Source organism: Rhinolophus hipposideros, assembly GCF_964194185.1.
Source record: "Rhinolophus hipposideros genome assembly, chromosome: 2".
Taxonomy (NCBI): Eukaryota; Metazoa; Chordata; class Mammalia; order Chiroptera; family Rhinolophidae; genus Rhinolophus; species Rhinolophus hipposideros.
This window is the reverse complement of record NC_138048.1, coordinates 47,667,992-47,687,075: the sequence shown is the minus strand read 5'-3', so window position 1 is coordinate 47,687,075 and position 19,084 is coordinate 47,667,992. Positions and strand designations below refer to the sequence as shown.

Genomic DNA, 19,084 nt, shown 5'->3' with positions numbered 1-19,084 from the left:
AGAAATTTTGGAACTCTTTCTGGAATGGCCATCAGAGCCATCATCGTATTACTCTTTGATGTCCTGAATGTCATCAAAATGTCTTCCTTTCAATATTCCCTTTATCTTTGGGTAAAGAAAGAAGTCATTGGGGGCCAGATCAGGTGAGTAGGGAGGATGTTCCAATACAGTTATTTGTTTGCTGGCTCAAAACTCCCTCACAGACAGTGCCCTGTGAGCTGGTGCATTGTCGTGATGCAAGAGCCATGAATTGTTGGCGAAAAGTTCAGGTCGTCTAACTTTTTCATGCAGCCTTTTCAGCACTTCCAAATAGTAAACTTGATTAATTGTTTGTCCAATTGGTACAAATTCATAATGAATAATCCCTCTGATATAAAAAAAAATTAGCGACATCATTGCAACAAGTTCACAAATGTGATTGTCCAACCTCGTATGCTGAAGTTGGGTCCAGCTTTTAAAGATGGAGAAGACAAAGATGGGCTCGAGGAGCTACGATTAGTTACTGAGATCCGTAGAAGCTCCAGGACTGCATAAAGTTGTGAGCTGCCCACCCACTTGCCTAGAGCACTGTGTCCCACACGCCTGTTCCTTGGTTTTTCTTCAAGACTCACACTCCTTTGTTTCCACAATGATTTCTATGCCAGTGAATCAATTACAAATCTGTCTCTGGACCTAACTTACAAGATTCACCCAGTTAGCCGTTTAGAGTGCAAAGGAGCTTTTATTGCTGCTTATAGAGACATTGGGATTTCCAGTATACAGAAGTAAGTCATCATAGATATATGCAATCTCATTCTTCAATTTTATTTGACATCACACATAGATCAGAATTTTACACTGGTTTTCCAGTTACATCTCCAAGTCCAACTTTACTTTTGATTTTTCTTTTTATTATAAGACAGAAACTTCTTTTCCAGATTCTCATGCTAGTAAGGCAACAAGATCCTTTTCTGCCTCAGTTCTGTAGACCTTACCCTCCAAGTCTGGCTGATTTCTACTCTGCACCAACTATCTTGGTGGTGATACTCATCAAGGGCTCTGCTCATAGACAACTCTCCATCCAGGCCCCTACTCCTGGATACAGTCTCTCTTCGCTCCCCTCAGCTCCTTCTTAATCTGAAGCCCTGTCTAGCTGTCTTGCTACTGTCAGATAATGCTTGTTGCTCATACTGCTCACTATAGCCTTAGCTCACTAACCAAACCATCTTCTGTCTAATCCAGTCTCTCTACATGTTTCCCTTTCACTCCAACTGCCCTCTCACCATAAAATGTGCCTGTCTGTGTAGACCAGTGGGATAAGTTGCAGTACACAGCTTTTCTGCAACATATACAATTAGATATCTTATAAAATGTGTTTGATGATGTTGCTCAATTCAGCATTGCTCTGAAGGCAGCACCTGGGAAAGTAGAGTGTGATAGAAGTGTGCAGCCCACAGAGCAGTGTGGCCCTCCCCTGACTGCTCTACTGAACACTGGCCTCCCCCCTGCCACCCAGATTGTGAAGGGAAAGCCCTCTGCTCTCTCACTTTCTCTGTAGTTCTCGCCTATCTTACAGTAGTCCCTGATTTTCATCACCCTTGGCCTATGGCTCCCCCTTCTCTCTTTTTTTAGTAAAATAAGAAACCTAGTGTGGACTTTAGGAGCTTTCTTTCTCCATACAGGAAGGACTAGATTCAAAACACATGGAACTGATTGATACCTGGAGGACTCTCCCCTTTCTCCCACCTCAGTGTTTAATTGTTTCCGGTCACCTTCACTGAATAAAATCTTCGCTCATACTCTAGTGATAGGTTTAGAAAATGCTGCCTTATATACAAATGTGAAATATGAACCAAACAATGAGGATGCGGAAAAATAGAGTTACAGTACGAAGTGGCACATTATAATGAAAAAATGAGCATACTTGTATTCTGGGATTTGCTCTCATGCCTTCTTCTTAGAGGTGTCATCTACTTCCTCTACACCAGCTCCAGACCAAGTTCAGAGAGAGGTCCAGGTGATAGCAAGCATTCAGATCAACTACATTCTTTTTTTTTTGGTGGGAGGAGCTCAATTCTTTGTTTTCATCTTCCCCACAATGCCTGTCTTCCTTTTCTTTCTCACTTGCTTGAGGACTGCTAGGATTGCTGGGAAAATGGCACCGACTAAGGTGAGGTGGCTGTACACACAAGATAAATAGCTCAAATTTCCAGGCTTTAGCTACTCCTGGAAAAAGCTGAAGGGATATGTTTTTCACATGACCCAAGGGCCTGAAGGCACAACAAATAAATCAGCTCCATCTGGTTCCCAACCTAAAATCACCATATGTCTAAAATCTATGTACTCAATAAAGAATTGCTGATGCAATGATAACCATTGTAGGTAAACTGTGAGCTAAGAGTTTGCTGCATCAAAAGCTTGTCCTAACTTACTGCCACTAGCATGTCCTCCTTTAGGGCAGTGGTTCTCAACCAGGGGCGATTTTGCTTTCAGAGGATATGTAGCCATGTCTGGAGACATTTTTGGGTGTTGCAGCTGTGGGGGTGCTACTGGCATCTATGGATAGAAGCTAAGGATGCTGCAAAATGTCCTATAACACACAGAACTGTCCTTCACGACAAAGAATTATTCAGTGCACAATGTCAACAGTTCTGAGAAACCCTGCTTTAGTGGAAGTAGGTTCCTATTTTGTATTTTTCTTTCACTTTTGTTCTCATGAGTATTTACTGTTACCAAAACCCAGCAGTAGCACCCCTTTTTGACAGTCTGGACTCACGACCAGGAATAGATACGAGCAATTATAGGGAACCACTATGCGCACGTGTCTTTCTTCCCAAGATCACCCATGGCATACTCAAGTGGTGTCTTGAGCCTGAGACTGATGCAGTGGGCCTTGTCTGTACTTTGCCAAACGTGTGGTCTCTTGGGGCTACTCTGTGTATTCTGCACAACACTGAAGTTGTTAGCGTCCTGAGGTCATTTCAGGTAGCCCAGGTGGTGCTGGGCTATGCCTGTGCTCTCCCTAATCTAGACCGAGAATACAATTTTCAGAAGAAAAGAACCTTGACTCTTAAGTCTTTATTAAAATGTTTAAATATAGGCGTAAGGCCTTTTGTCCTAATTTTCTCCATAAATATAGTATCTCCTTTAGACCCTTCTTCATTTGTGAAGCTTGTCCTGTGTGTTGCTAAGATTCTACACAACAAACTCCATGACCTCATTTCTGTCTCTCAGCCTTTGGTTTGTGGCTTCCTCAAGGGCGCTGTGCTCAGCCAAGGTCTCTTCCCGGTCGGGCTGTGTTCAGACTGTCTGGACTTAGAGGCAGTGGGGCAACTGAAAACAAGCCCTGGACTTGACTGTCAAGACAACTCCTGTTCCAGAATGCTCAGACTCTGTGCTCTTCACCCGGGGTGTCCTGGGAGGCACCTCAGTCTGCATCCCTGCATTGCCTGCCCCACAAATCTGAATGTACTTGTAAACTAAAACGTACCCCCACCAAAGCATAGGCTTATGCTGGTTATGGAATTCATTGCTCTCTCATCTCCTAAGGGTTTGGGTTCATCTTCCAGATGGCCTCAAATTGCCTATTTTCTCCACAGACTGATTTATTTTAGGAAAAAAAGGAAAGGAAATAAGTCATCAATATGGCACTATAGCAACTGTACAAGCCAGGGCATAGGAAATTCTTAGACCTTGTGCAACTGCTCAGGTTTTGAAGGATACTACATGTTCCAATGCACCCAGATAAGCATGTATGCAGGTTACAGAGGGAAGTCCTCAAAACCACACTCTGTCCTACTTCCAGTAACTCTGAGGGGGAATCCAAGAATGCTTGCATCTGAATCTTTAGTTGGCGTGTCTTCCTCGTGGACTGGCTCTAAAAGTGGTGACTAAGCTCTCTCGGGCCTGCTCACGGGGCTGACACATGCTGGTCAAAAGAATTGGGTCAGTCTTGTGCTCTACAACATTGAAAGGACAGACCTTCAAGTGCTCAGACATGGAGGTGACTTCATTAAACTCCCAGCTCTTGATTTTGGAGAATAGGCTGCTGAATTGCCAGATCTGTTGGGAAAGACAGAAGCTCAAAAGTGAACATTGGGGCAATATCCTCAGGCTGGCTTTATTTGAACAATATAAGAAAATGCCTTTCTGTTCTTCCTGTTCTTAGCTTCCAGAGAGTGTTTAGTGGCTGCTGCAGAGATATTGTTAGTTCCTTCTCCAGCACCCAATTCCTAGTTCCCCTTCCAGTTGATAACCTTCTCAGCCAGCCATGCAGTTGGAATGACTAACACCAGTCTGCGTATTGACACTAATAAGAGTCTCACTAGAACAGAAACCTTAGGAGAAATCTAGGTGTCTGTTACTCAAATACCCTTTGGCCTTTCCCCTAGTTTCAAAATCTGGCTACAAGGGTAGACAAAACCTGATACCCTTTCAATATGACCACTTCACCCTCAGTTTCTTGTCACTGTTCCTATGTAAGAAAAGTGCTTCCTGGGGTCTTAGAACTATTTCCCTTTTTACAATAAAAAGCCATTTTAATATGAGCACCCTTTACCTCCAACTAAATTCTCTTTCTTTCTGCAGGGAATTAGTTTGTCCCAAATGATATTCAAGAGTGGTCAGCAATCACTGAATCGGGGACAAATATGAGCCAAAAATTAATGTGATTTCTAGTATGTAAATTAAATTATTTGCATCTAACTTTACAGAGGAAGATATTAGGCAGTGCTAAACTATATAATTGCCAAAGGACAAGGTCTTAGTCTCACTCATGTTTATACCTAACATGTGGTTGGTTGGTAGTCAGTAATTATTTAACACATGGATGCAGATATGGATAAATGAGGGAGAATCTTACAATTATTTTTTGAAAACTGCTCAGGGAATAATGGAAAATATGCATGATATTTTAGATAAAATCAATAAAAATAGATGTAAACAACTCTAACTCCTCAATGCAAGTTTGTATACAACTACATATTGGGAAGAAACTCAACTGTGAGTTTATGGAATTATCTAAATGGGCACATAAATTTGTGGTTCATATTATCAACATATTTACCATGAGAAAGGATGCTAAAGCATCTTGGAACAATGAATGAGGAGTTTCACTTCTGTATGGTACAAGGTGATAGAAATTATAATACAGTTAAGCAAGTATAAACTAAGTGGGAAAAAAGAATAAGATTTTTCCAAAGGGAGACATTCTTTGATTTATACAGCAGTTTTCTGAAAAATTTAATAGGCATTAGAACCAGGGGAAATCAACTATTTTAGAATTTTAAAATGCCTTCAACAAAGGCAAAAAATTAGTTGACGTGGGACTGAGGGGAATGTGTTGGCATACTGTATCAATCAGTCTAGGCAGGAAACAGATGGCACACTCAAAGTGGGTAATTTGAAGAGAATTAAAAAAAGGAATGATATACAAATTGTGGGCAATTTGCATAGGAAAGTCACAAGACACAGTGCTGTAACTGGGCTAGTAACAATCTGGAATATTACTACCCTAGGCCTGAAAGGGAAGAAGGAGAGGGGCCATTGGAACCTAGAATGTGGAGAGAGCCACGCGATATAGCCACCTTCTGTGGAGCGACATAGTCAGTGCAAAGTGTCATGGAGGGGAAATGCATATAGGGAAGAATCCAGAAGAACAGAAATGTCAAGCTCACTCTTCCCCCTCACTCCCACCTCCTGCTGATATACCCCTCCTAGGTTAGCCCAACAGGAAGCTGGAGGGCAAGGGAGATAGTCAAGGCAGTCTGTAGAGATCAACCTCTTGGGAGACAGATCTTGGAGGAGAAGGTTTGAGAATGGATCATGGGGGCAAACAGAAGATATCCAGACACATATGTAGAGGTAGACATGTACTAACATCTGTATTCCCATTTATATATTTATAGATCTGTCTTCCCTACTAGACTGACCTCCTTGAGCTCGGGAATTATGTCTTATCCCCAGTAACCTAGTACAAGTCCAGTGCCTAGTACAGTGCTTGGCATATAAAAGGCCCTTACTACATATCTGTTGAAGGAATGAATAAATGAATGAGTGTTTACTTGCCTCTCTGTGGACTCTCCAGGCAGTGCCTCCATGGGAATACCTCTTCTTCTTCCATTGCAGGAGGACCATCCCTCTCTCTTGTAACAAAGTGGCACAGATATTCCTCATCAGCACGGACACCTGGGAAAGCTGGGACAGGCTGACGCTGTCCAAGAACCCAGCAATGTACTGCAAAACCTCCAAGGGCAGGCTCGTTAGAGAATTCTGGCTTTTCCCTCCACAGCCTGAGAGGTGGTTATTTTTCCTTCCCTCACTGAGCTCCAGAGCAACCTCTGGCTTGATGGCAAAGGTCTTAAGCTCCTGACTATAGATCACTTTTGCCTTTTGCCCTGGGGGACGGAAATGGCTTTGAATAAATGTACATCCCAAGTAGGCAAGGGGGCATCGGTGCTGGAACCAGCCGTTAAGACATGACTGAATGTCTGTGTGGACATTCTTGAAATGCAGGGGGAATTCGTCCCTCCTGAAGAATTTGTTGCAGGTGAAAGTAAAGGCAGAGCTGCTCTTATTGTGTCTCCTGGTCACACACTCACTTTGGAGCTCCACATGGAGCCCCTCTGGGCTGGCAGTCGTTAGGTCAGCCAGCACCGTGCCAGGGGAAAACTGTTCAGGCTCAAAATTGTACGTCTGCGTAGCAAAATCCATGAACAGCCCATCAATGCTCCTGGATTCAGAGATGCCGTGGCCTTTGAGTTCTCTTTCCAAAGCACACAGGAGGGTGGTCTTGATGAGATCTGATTTGGGCAGGTTCTCCACAGTGATCCCCAAATCTGAAGTGTCTACTGCCTTGTGTTCACTGGGCTTACAACTCAACATAGCATCTCCAACGCGAGCCCGCTTCCCACAGTAGCTCACAGGAACTTTGAAGGTATAAACAGTCTTCACTTCCTGAGCTTCAAGGTTGCCATAAACAAAGTCCCTCTCCTTCGGCGTACAGGCGGGCATCTGACCAAAATGAATAAGCATCCTCCCGTTGTGCACCAGGTACATGTTATAGTCTTTTGCATCCACGGCAGTTTTCAGTCTTTCCAGGACACCATCCTGCCAACGGGCAAGCCCTGTTGTTTCCACAGCTGCACGAAAGTCCTGCTGCTTCTGGTTTTCCTGGGGTGCTTTCCCTTGGGCAGCACCCTCTACTACCATGTTATTGCTGTCAGAAATCTGTTCTTTGCCGGCGCCATTCCGGCTCTTGTTCTCACAGCTCGCTGATGAGTTTCTTAAAGCAGAGGCTGCATGCTCTTTGCTGAAAATATTTTCCCACTGGTCAAACTTAGCCAGGTCCATCCCTTCTTTGGTTTTGGCTAACACCTCGCGTTCTTCTTGACTCAGTTCTGCCGTCTCTTCCTTGGGGGCCGACAGACAGCTATGTGGTACCAAACTGGCATCCGCTCCACCGACTGCTCCTCCCATTTCCTCCCAGCTGGCTTCTCCATTCCCAGTAGGTTCCTCCTCAGTGGGCTCTTGACTTTCCGGAAAAAGTTCTACCATTTTCAAAGATCTGAAAAGGACCTTCTGGTCCTGGAGAGCCAGCGCTGTGTCCAAACACTCCTCACTGGGATTCTCTTTCATGATGTTCTCATGTAGGGTTGTTTCAGAGTCCACGTTTGGCCAGCGGTTCCACTCCATGGAGCAGCAGACCACACTGGCAGGGCACACCTGCAGGTGCTTGGCCAGCTTGTGGCGGGACATGGAAAGGGGGCAGCCATATTCGGAGTTGAGGCACGGAACCTGCTCTAAGGGGCAGAGGAGCTCGTGCTCTGCCTCTTTGCACATGTGGAAGGTAGCACCACAGGACAGGCGGCAGTTTATCACCAGGCAGGAGACATTGGGCTCCACAGGAATGTGACAGTGACGGTTAAAACATCTCTCACAATGCCTGTGCTGCCCAGGTGGAGGCCTGCGTGCCCTGCCCTGGACACACCAAAGGCAAGGAGAAAGAGAAAACAAATAACTGCTGGGAGAGAAACTCTAAGTGTGTCTGTGACTGTGTTTTAATGGACTTATTTCCAGTTTATACGTGCTTATTATAGGAACCTTGGAAAATATAGAAAATCATAGAGAAAAAAGGAAAAATCACTCATAATCCCACAACTCAGAAGTACCAACTATCAACACTCTCTTGTTTATTTTCCAATGGTTTATTCTATGTACTACGTAGTGGATGTGTTTAGAATAGAATAAGACAAAGCTGAATGTCATGCAGTAAAATGTTGACAATTGTTATTTTTGAGTTGTGGATTATGGATAATTTATATTACACAGTCAATATTATAATACAGTTTTGTATCCAGCTTTTCATCTTGCTATTGTAACATGAGCTAGGCTGTTTTATTCATTATTCTCTACAAACTTTCTTCACAATGGCCAAGCAACACTCCAGAATGAGAACGCTGTCATTCGTTTAACCAACTACCACCAGGGGGCGTGCTGGGAGGACAGGGACCATGTCTGGTTTTGTTCATATCTGCGTCCCCTAGGCACCTGTCACTGCGCCAGGACCACTGTAGGTGCTCAATAATATTTGCTGAATGAAGGAATTGTTAGCCATTTAGGTTATTGCTGCATTTTCCCCCTTTTTAACATTTTACTAAAAATCTGTGCTCCCAAATCTCTCTCAGTTCTCTGCTTTCCTCCTACCCCGTGTCAATTGCTACTAGCGTCCGCTCTAACATCGCTGGTTTGGCAATAAGCCAATAAATATCAACAACCATAAGGACAACTTTTCCAGCTGCTTGGGCTGAAAGCTAAATGAAGCCAGACCTGGGCCCCTGAACTGTGAAGATCCAATGAGCACCTGGTACTTACCATAACTTCCTAGTTTCTTCTTGCTTTGTAATGCTAGAGGAAATATGAAAATATGAATATGAATTATTAGTAAGAAAGGTATTTTGGTTACCTACAGGGTCAAAGAGAATTCACATACACTGTCATTTAATTCCTTCCACCATCCTGGAGGTGTCATTGCCCCTATTTTATAGTCAAGGAAATGGAAACTGGAGAAGTTAGATAGCCTGTCCAAGGGTATACAGCAGCTAAGTGATGGAATCAGGTTCCAACCCAGGCCATGCTAGTCCGTGCCCTTTTTACTAACCCACACTGCCCTCTGATGGGGCATCTTACCAACCATGGGATGTGTAACTTATGCTTCTTGTAACTTTTCTCCATTATCTACGAACAATTATCCTGACATTCCACCCCCCATACCCCGCCCCCCCCACACACACACATCTGGTCCAAGTTAATCTTCTAGCCTTTTCTCCCACGGGGGCTTCATGTCCACTTCGAGGAAATGCTGATATACAGCTCGGTCTGGGGCAGTGTACAAGTATCTGTGAAATATCTATCATGTGTCATTTATTCTGGTGTATTCAGATGTGCTGTGGCTAAAACAGGGGTCAGACCCCCAAGACTCCAGAAGCAGTCTCAGTGGAGACTCTGGTAAGCACAAGAGATGGTGCCCTGCCTCCAGGGGAACACAGCTTCTTGGCTCTGGTCAGTAAGTCCCATGTGGAAATGTGTTGCCAGATCTTCTGATTTTTCCCCGAGATATATTGGGGGGGGGGGAGTGCAGATTTTTGTGAGTGGTGGTATAGTGTAGTGGTTAAGAGGCAGACAGCAGGGGATTCCACCTTAGCACTACAAGTCAGAAGTTGTGAGACTCTGGGAAAATTACTTAACCTCTTTGTTCATCAGTTTCCCCATCTGTGAGGGAGGATAATAATAGCACCTGTCTCATAGTGCTGTTGTGAGGAGCAAATGAGTTAACTACAGTACCTGAAACTCTTAGAATAGCACTTGTCTTGTAGGAAGTCATTTATTCATGTTTGCTAGGTGGATTCCTGCTACACTCCGGATCACTCCTGGGGGAAAAAAGTCCATTGTGGACTTGTGGAAATTCATAAATACCGTGTTTCTCCAAAAATAAGACCCAGCCAGACAGTCAGCTCTAATGTGTCTTCTGGAGCAAAAATTAATATAAGACCCGGTATTATATTATATTTATTATATTATATTATATTATATTATATTATATTATATTATATTATATTATATTATATTTATTATATTATATTATATTGACCCGGTCTTATATTATAGTAAAATAAGACTGGGCCTTATATTAATTTTTGCTCTGAAAGATGCATTAGAGCTGATTGTCCGGTTGGATTTTATTTTCAGGGAAACACGATATTAGGCTAAAGCATCTGGAATTATTTGGTATTCAATAAGGAGCCATTTAACATTGTAACTGGGGTGTCAACTAGTAATAGTGGAGTGGGAGGACCTAGAGTCAGAAACTGCTATGTAGAGAATGTGATGGAGGCTTGGATGGGTAAGACTGACGACAATAGAAATAAGTAAGATGAGACAGGAGATCATACAAGGGAAAATCAACGAACATTTTTGTTTCTGGCTGGAGATGGGGAAAGAAGGGGAATCAAAGTTGATGCCAAGATTTTGAACCAAGAAGATAGAATATTGGGTATAATTCTGAGAAAAAAATAGAAGTCTGAAAAGGAAATTGTTTTGAAAAGAAAGATGGCTCCAGCAAGTTTAATACAAGTTGCTTGAGGTGATGACAGATCATGTGAATGGGAAGATGAGGGGTTAGACGGGAGCAATGCAGATTTGAGAATTATCACTTAAAAGTGAGAGAGGAAGCCATAAGGGGAAGTAAGAACATAGAATAGAAATCTGAGCCATGAAATTCATAGCTAAGTATGACCACTTTGGGATGTTAGGAAGAAGTAGAGCCAGAGAATGAGAGGCCAGAGAGCGAAAAGAGTCAACACTATGTGATCCAGATGTAAAGGAAAGGGTGAGTGATAACCTCGAATGCTGCCATAAGGTCAATTAAGAACGCGGTGACAATACAGAGTTCTGGCCAGAGCAAATGTGGCATTTCAGCTGTGATGCGGGACCCTTAGCCATTCAAAATATAGTGTTTGCTTGGAGGGGAGGGGAAAGCTATTAAGCACACACTCCAGTGTTGGCAGGGCCTGTGCCCTGGCTGGGAGAATGTGACCATCTGCTTTCTATTCATAAAAGATATTTATCAATAAAAATGGAGTCTGGCCTAGTCAAAGTCCCCTGCTGGTTTTAACGTGGGAAAGAAGAGGCAGATCACAAAAAGGAATAAACCTATGTGAAAAACAGTACTGGCACCAGGAATGTCCTGCTTCATATTTGCCTGCCTAGTTCTGTCACCAAGTTGAGCCCAGTTCCTGGGAAGTAAAAAGCAGGCCTGGCTAGTTCTGTGCTCCATGTGTGTAGTGAGAACTCTGCTCCAGCAGGGATGTGTGTGACTGGAGCAACAGTGGTGATGAACTTTCAGCCCACTCATTTCTTACCCTTCAGCATTATAAAGTATGGTTCTTAGGAACAGCGTTATTGAAGCTGGAAACATTTATTGTGAAGTCTTATTGCTCTCCATCTCTTTGAAGTTATTTGAAAATACCCCCTTAAGAGGAAAGAAAAATAATGAATGCAGGCAACAAAGATGCTTTTTTTTTTTTTTTTTTTTTAATGCTGCTATTTAAAGATCTCTCTCAGGCTCTGGAGCTACACCAGATAAGTGACTTTGAGAGAGGACATGTACTGAGCAGAAAGACAGTGAGCAGAGACCACACTTTGGGAAAGTTAGACAGTAGAAGGAAGGAGAAAGATAAATATAGCCTAAGGGCATAAAAAAATCACATCTGAACTTTGTGTTGTATGTCTGGGGGAAATGGTTCCCACTGAGATAAAGGACAGTCCAAGATTCTGGATAATCTGTTGCCTGGTAAGCAGGGTGACCAGTGGTCCTGGTTTGCCTGGGACTCTCCTGGGTTTAGCCCTGTACGTGCCAGTCCCAGGAGACCTGCTAGTCCCAGGCAAACTTGGACAACTAATTGATCTATCACCTTATTTGGAGCCAATTGGTGTTGTCCCAACTTGATCAAATTAGATATATCATTGATTGTCTTGTGAGATAAGATACCGTTCTCCTAATCTCTGTTCCAGGGCAGTGATTGTATTCTTATCCTCCATGGAGTTTGTCTGACTTTCCTAGATTGAGTGATTTCTCTGTATTTTGGATGTCATGGAGGAAGAGAAACAAGATTTTAGTACCTAACATGTGCTTTTACATAACATCTCATTTAATCCTCACAGTGAACAGGTGAGGTGGGTATTACCATTTCGTTTACAGACAAGGATTCTGAGGCACAAAAAGGCCCACGTTTATCTGGCTTCAAACTCTGCCCTCTTTGCTAGATGACTCTGTACCCCTCAGAGATGCACAGAGACGTGTGGTACATGCCATGATTTGAGAAGAAAGCAAGCCCATGACTAGAGCCTATCGGGAGCGGGGGAGTCTTTCCTCCTTCAGATGGGGCACAGAAAGGTGTCTACATGTATAATTTTCCCCGATTGTAGAGGAGCCGGACACTCTTCATTAAGGAGCACTTCCATCTCTATGATGACTTTTTTTTTTGGTCTTCCTCTGTCCCATGTCCCATACTGTCCCCCAACTGAATAGAGGAATAAGAAGAGTATCCAGGTCTCATGGCTTTACATTTCAGGGAATATACATGTAAAAGTTTTCAGGGTTAAAAATCTACACTACAATATGGATTCTGAGATTTAAAATGAAACATCTACTAAATCAAAACACATAGATTAACTCTTCACTGTGAGAAAGTTGATAAAATTCTATGCCTGACACAATACATGGTTATCCAGGTGCCATTTCACCCTTTAGTTTCTATGCTTCTCTGTTCCCCCTTTAAATTCTTGCTTCCTATCTGAAAAGTCAATACATTCCCTCCTCTTAAAAATAAACTTCAATCAAGTCTATGGGCAAAACACTGTCTCCGACATTTGTTTTAAAGTTCCCATGTCTAGAGGAGATAGAAGTCAAAATAATATAATTTAGACTTAAGCAGTTCAAAGATCTACACAGAACTAGATTTTACTCATTGTACCGGATGCATTTTAAGTGGGATATGAGTAGGTGGAAGGGCTAGGTTCATGCGTTTTGAGGGATGGATATTTCTTTAAAGAAATAGGGGCAAAATAAGTCAGAAAAAGTCAAGAACCATATGATTTAACTGCTATGTGGGATATAAAACTGAAAACAACAAAAGAACAAGACAAGCAAATAAAGACACTAAAACTCATAGACACAGACAGTAGTTTAGTGGTTACCAGAGGGTAAGGCGTGAGGGAGTGGTAGATGAGGATAAACGGGTCAAATATATAGTGATGGACAGAGAACTGATTCCGGGTGGTGAACACACAATGTGATATATAGATGATGTATTACAGAATTGTGCACTTGAAATCTATGTAACTTTACTAACCATTGTCACCCCCAATAAACTTTAACAAATAAATAAAGGTATATTTACAACCTGACAGGGGAGCAGAAATTTTGTTTGATGCAGGTTGTGGTGCTGTGTGGACCATTCAGAAAGCGGTACGTTAATAAGCAAGAGCAAGTCAGTTAGAATCGCGGTCCTTTAAGTGTGGGACCCAGACCAGCAGCATCAGCATTAACCTGGCCACTGGTTAGAAATGTAAATTCCTGGGCCTTACCAAATCAGATGTACAGAATTAGACCGACTCAATCCAGCTGATTCTGTTGTAAGCTCCATCTAAGTACCACTGAGCTAGAGAAAGCTTGATACTGTGCACCCAATCACAAAGGAACTACTGCCCAGTTAGGTAGGAAGGCTTTGGAGAATGATTTGAAAAGGCAGTGGGCCATTCTACCCATTTCTTTCTATCTCCACCTTTCAGATGCCCAGTCCAAGCATCATGTCTCATCTACTTTTAACATTAGGTCATTACTCCCCACTTAAAGCCCCCAGTGCATCTCCATCACAAGGAATAAACTCTGATATCCTTATCTTGGCCTACAAAATCCTGCACAAGTGTCCCCTGCTTGCCTTTTTATCTCTTCTCTCTCCCTGAGCATGAAGCCCCAGCCTTGTCGCTTATTCCTGTGTTGGGCCTTTCTACTTGTTCTTTCTACGCAAACTCTCCCCTTGCTCTTTGTTTGTGCTATGGCCTTATGGGCTCCTTCTTGCCATTAGATTTCAGTTTAAATGTTACCTCCACAAAGAGGCCTTGTCTGAAAACCCCCAATATAATTAGTGAGCACTCTCATGTATCAGCTAAGTCGCTTTGACAAGCTATTTTATCTCCCTAAAGCTAATTTATTCATCCATAAAATGGGACTTATAATAACCCATAGGATTGTGTGAGGATCAAATGTGATAAAGTAGGGAAAGTGGCTAATACATAAGATTCACTCAACTGTTAGTCATTCCTCTATCAGGAAGGTCATTCTCATGGTCATTTCCCTGTCCAGGCCCCTATTTCTTCCCTCTGTATCACTCCCACAGCTCTTGGCTGGCCTTTCAATGTTCAGTTCTCCCTTTCTCCAATGTATATACCATTTCCAGCTCAATAATCTTCAAAGCACGTTTTAAAAAAGAATGTAAGATTCCCCTAAGTACCTCCCACTTTTGGCCTATTGTAATCACCACAAAGCCTTTACTTCTTAAGTACTTAGGAATTCAAATAGTAAGGCATCGGGCCTGGAAGACCTGTTAGATACCACAAAGGCAAATTGCAGGCATTTTTTTTTCCTAGGCTGGAGTTTGTAATTTAATTGTTTACCTACATTATTCTGCTCATTAAGAAAAAAGAAGGAAGGTGCCAATGAAGAGTCAGCTTCTCTCTTGCGATTGGCTGAGGGAGTCTAAACAACCTGAGAGAAGTTACAGTGATGGTGTGAGTGGGGAAGAGATTCTGATGAAGGCCACAAATGGAGCAGAAGTGCTCTGACCGGGAGAGCAGTTTTTGGGTAGCAAAAGGAGCTCTGGCTGGAATGTCAACTAAGATCTAGGAGAAGAGCCAGCAGAACAATTGCCGATGTCCTCAAGGAACGTAGGAGGTGGTTTTTGAGGGCCTGAGCAAAGTAAGTATGGCTCACACCGCTCCCAGCACTCAAACAACATTTACTGAATAGGGTTAAATTGCATGAAATTGAGTAGAACCCTGCAGAAGACAGCATTTTGAAGAGCTACCTCCTCTTTCAATGGTAGTAATTTGAAATGAATTTAGGAGGAAAGTGTAATGATGTCAGAGGTATGCTAATTTAGAGCTTTTTTTTAAGTAAGAAAAAAGAAATGTTTTCTACTTTCTTACGTTTAATGTAGCCTTTACTGAATGGAAAACACTTCCTTGGGCTCGTGTTATAGCAGAAACTCTGGAATGTTCCCAGAACTGTTTTCAGGGGTTGTGGTACTTGTTCTAAATCCTTGCAGGCATAAGTCAGAAATCTGGATCAGGCCGTAACCAGAAAGCCTCTGTGTGCGTAGGAATCACCTGGGCAATGTTTTTAAAATGCAGATTCTGATATGATAGCACTGGGATGAGGCCTGAGAGTCTTCCCTGTGTGATAAGCTCCCGACAGTGCTGATGGTCCAAGAACCTCACTAGGAAAGTAGAGGGTTACTGGGAAAGGGCCAGGAAAGCAGTTTCCAGGCTGTCAGCCTCACGTGGAAAGGTGTTGGCTCGGTTATTAGTTGGTCACCAGCTGTAACCAGTTGGCCGTTAGCCACTGTTGTCTCGTATATAACTGCCGTGTCTACATTAGCAAGCGTGGGTGGTGCAGATCGTGTGGGTCCTACTTCCTGTGTCTCACCCAGCCACCAGCGAGACTGGGGAGCAGGAAGACCCCTTGTTGGGGTACTGGCGGATGTTTGCTTCCTGTGTCTTGACCAGCAGCCACTGAGAACATAGTGGTATGAACCCCCCCCCCCCCCCGTCTATGGCTCCGTGGTTGTTCCCTTTGGGTCTCACCATATCCTGTGTTCACCTGCTGGGAGCTGAGACCTCTTCATTTCCCACAAGAGAAACTGAGGCCCAGAGAAGTGTGCCCACCCACGTTCCTCACCTTGACGTTTTATTGAGAGATTCTGTAGAAACCACAGTGCCACAGAGCTACCTGTGTGGTGGTGGCCAGCGGCGTGTGGGCAACGTAGATGGCACCAGGGGCAAAATAGAACAGAACTTGGAATAATGAGTAAGAGGTGGTGACCAAGCTTCGCTGGCCAAGAAAGTCATGAGAAGGCATATGATAGGTATATTTAAATCATTGACTCAAGCAAAAGAGAATGGAATTAACAGATAATAGTTTTAACATTCTTTACTATAATTTTAAAGTTAGTTGGCAAACAGGGCTGATGTCAGGGAGATATTTTTAGGCAAGGGGCCCTCTCAGCACCCCTTACATGATGTCAGCGAGTAACTATTTTGCTGCCTCATGTGGCAATAATTATTTATTCCTGAGCTTTAACTTAAGTGGAAGTGACAAGGGCAAAGTTAAAAGTCAAAGATACTCTTTAACTCTTAACCAATTAACCAGCCAATTAATGAATTATACATTGTTAACCTGTTTCCCTGCTATGGAGATATTTAATTTTAAGGGGGAAAATGTATAGAGTTAAATATTAAAGTAATCCCTTTGCTTCTTGAGATTTTAACACAACCCTTTGGCTGAAGATAATTCCCACATCTGGTTCCATGATCCTGGGCTTCCAGGCTATGATTCCAGCATTTTCACTATACCTTAAAAATATAACCATCCTCTTCCAAATCTATTCAACCTCACCATCTGCAGTTCTCTACCTACTCTAGAAGTCTCTCTACTTTTAAACTTTCCGGTTATTTAATTAGCTAGTTCATTTTCATATCTAGTACTTTAAATTACTGTTTGTTTTGTATTGGCCAAGAAAGTGCTAAATAGCTGGACTATTTAGGGGCAACTGGAAGTCAGCCTGTCTACTTGATGACTCCTAAACTAATACTCCCCAGTCTTGCAAGGACAGCACCTCAGCACACACCTTAAAGACCTTGGTGCCATAGAAGCCCTGACAAAATTAAATGAAGTTAGACAGTTATACATAGTGTATTTAATTGTGCCTAGCAAACAGGCATAATTATAACCCAAACATCTATAGCAGAGTTACGGGAAGTGCCTGGAGGTTATGGAGGCAGACAGGAAGGAATTGGGATTTAGGGTATCTGGGTAGATTAGATCTCCTTTTATTTGGCATGGGTGGCTCTAGCCCGTACACTGCAAAGTTCAGGGTGTACAGAATTCCTTTTGCTACATAAGCCACTTCCCACAATGTCCTTAGCTGAACTCTGAACTATATAACACCAAAGCAAAGCTTAGAGGAAAACAAGAAAATAAACCCTGCTCCCTTATCCCTGCTAATTTCTATGCAAGTTATTCCAAAAGCTAGGAATAATCTAGCTGTGTTTTAAAGCTTTCGATACCTCAATTATCATTAATCATTTTACAGTGGCCCCTCTGGAAGTGCAAGTTACATGCCTGTAATAATTTTGGGTTGTGTGCAAAAGCCTATATAAGGTTTACAACTTGTAAAATACTTTCACTTCTAGTCCAAGGATGCATTTTGGATTCGAGAGCCCTGGGGTGGAGAGAACCATATCTGTTGTTAGGGAATATTGCAGGTTCTAAACTCTGCAGGCAGAGTTTAAATAGTGCATGCAGTAAATGCAGTTGTGCTGCATTAACTGGTAGTGTGATACAGGGGATGGATTTTTTATTAGTTTCAGGTGTACAAAACAATGTAGTAATTAGACATTTATATCCCTTCGGGGGATGGAATTTAAAGCACATGAGAATGACTTGCACTTAAAGCAAATACTGATTGGTGAAAAGATCGCAGCATTTGGACTTTAAAAAAATAGAAATTTTGGGTCCTGGGCCTTCCACCTATTTCCTCCCCACTTCCTCCTCCCAAGATTGTGACCCCACCATCACCACTGTGTAACTTTAGAGATACCTCATAACCACTCTGGTTGAGTGTAGAAGAAAGACCCTAAGCTGACAGAAAGCAGGTAATCTCTTCTTTCCAAAAATTTTGTATTCAAAACAGGAGTTTACACATGGCTGGGTCTCATTCTGAGCGCCAAAGCTCTTCCCAGGCCCTACCTGGGCAACTAATTTGCTTAACAACCCTCTTACTCAGAGCAAAAAGGGGATGTGCAGCTCAGCCTCAGTCCCCATGTTCACCATTCCAGCTGTCCCCTTGATGCACCTGCTCACCTCTGAAAAGCTCACCTGAGTGGCCCTGGCTGACCCAGCATCCACAGCGCCTGCCTCCCCTGATTGTGAGCAAGCTATCGATGGCAGGAGGCGGCTTGAAGGTACTTCAGCTGCACAGAAGACAGAATTCTGTTGAGGAGGCAGGGAAAGAAGAGAAAACTTCAGCAGAGATAGTTCAAGTGTCTCGAAGTTAAAAATAAAACGATATCACAAGGGGCAATGTGACCAGGCTCAGCTTACGATTTTTTCTTTCCCCTGTATTTATCAACAGTCGGTCTCCACGGCAGTGGCATTTAACAGGGGAAGCCGGAAGGGAAGTGAGGTTTTATATCAATGGGTTTTCTTTCCCTCGAGGAAGGTAGAAAATCCTTTTAAGAAGGATCATTTTCAAGGCCTCTCAGACTCCTGCGCGCAGTCGGCTGATCCAGCTGTGCTCGCCGTGGCTGGTGGAGCATTTGGGACAGGCTGCTGCGCTAATTATAACTGTGCTTTTCACCTAAACCCATCGCTGGCTGAATCCCCAACTTGTGCAAGTGGCATGCAGTCCTGTTTCAGTTTCTCCTATTTCTAGTCTTGACAAGTAAGTGGCTGTCCTCTCCTGGCCCTCTTCTTTCCCCTGGTGGTTGGAAAAGGGAGAGTTTGTAACTCACAAATCAGACATAGAGTAAGTCCAACGTGAGAGAATTAGAGGTGGTAGGAGGCTTAGCTATGGCTTAGTCCAACTCCCTCTTTTCACAGATGAGAAGACCGAGGTTTAGAGAAAGTAAATTGTTTATCCAAGGTCACACAGCTTGCCAGTGGGAGAACCAGAGGAAAGACTCAGTTGTTCTCACTCTCTGTCTGGTGCTCTTCTGTATCTCATCCTCTTCAAAGGAACTCATTCAGCTATCTTCTGAAGAAAGGAAA

General features: G+C 43.1%; 1 protein-coding gene across 2 annotated transcripts; it reads right to left on the bottom strand.

Moving 5' to 3' along the window:
* Positions 1–704: 704 nt before the first annotated feature.
* FBXO40 (F-box protein 40) lies at positions 705–18,685 on the bottom strand. 2 transcript variants are annotated; one of them, XM_081076801.1, is made up of 5 exons: positions 18,419–18,685; positions 18,194–18,307; positions 8,851–8,883; positions 6,046–8,079; positions 705–4,041 (listed from the first exon to the last, which is right to left on the bottom strand). In XM_081076801.1, exons 4-5 carry the CDS (start codon positions 7,816–7,818, stop codon positions 3,826–3,828), a joined length of 1,989 nt encoding a protein of 662 aa, XP_080932927.1. In that variant the 5' UTR covers positions 7,819–8,079; positions 8,851–8,883; positions 18,194–18,307; positions 18,419–18,685; the 3' UTR covers positions 705–3,825. The 2 variants fall into 2 exon arrangements, with proteins under 2 accessions (XP_080932927.1, XP_080932926.1); XM_081076800.1 differs by having other exon boundaries at positions 6,046–7,956; positions 18,419–18,631.
* Positions 18,686–19,084: the final 399 nt, after the last annotated feature.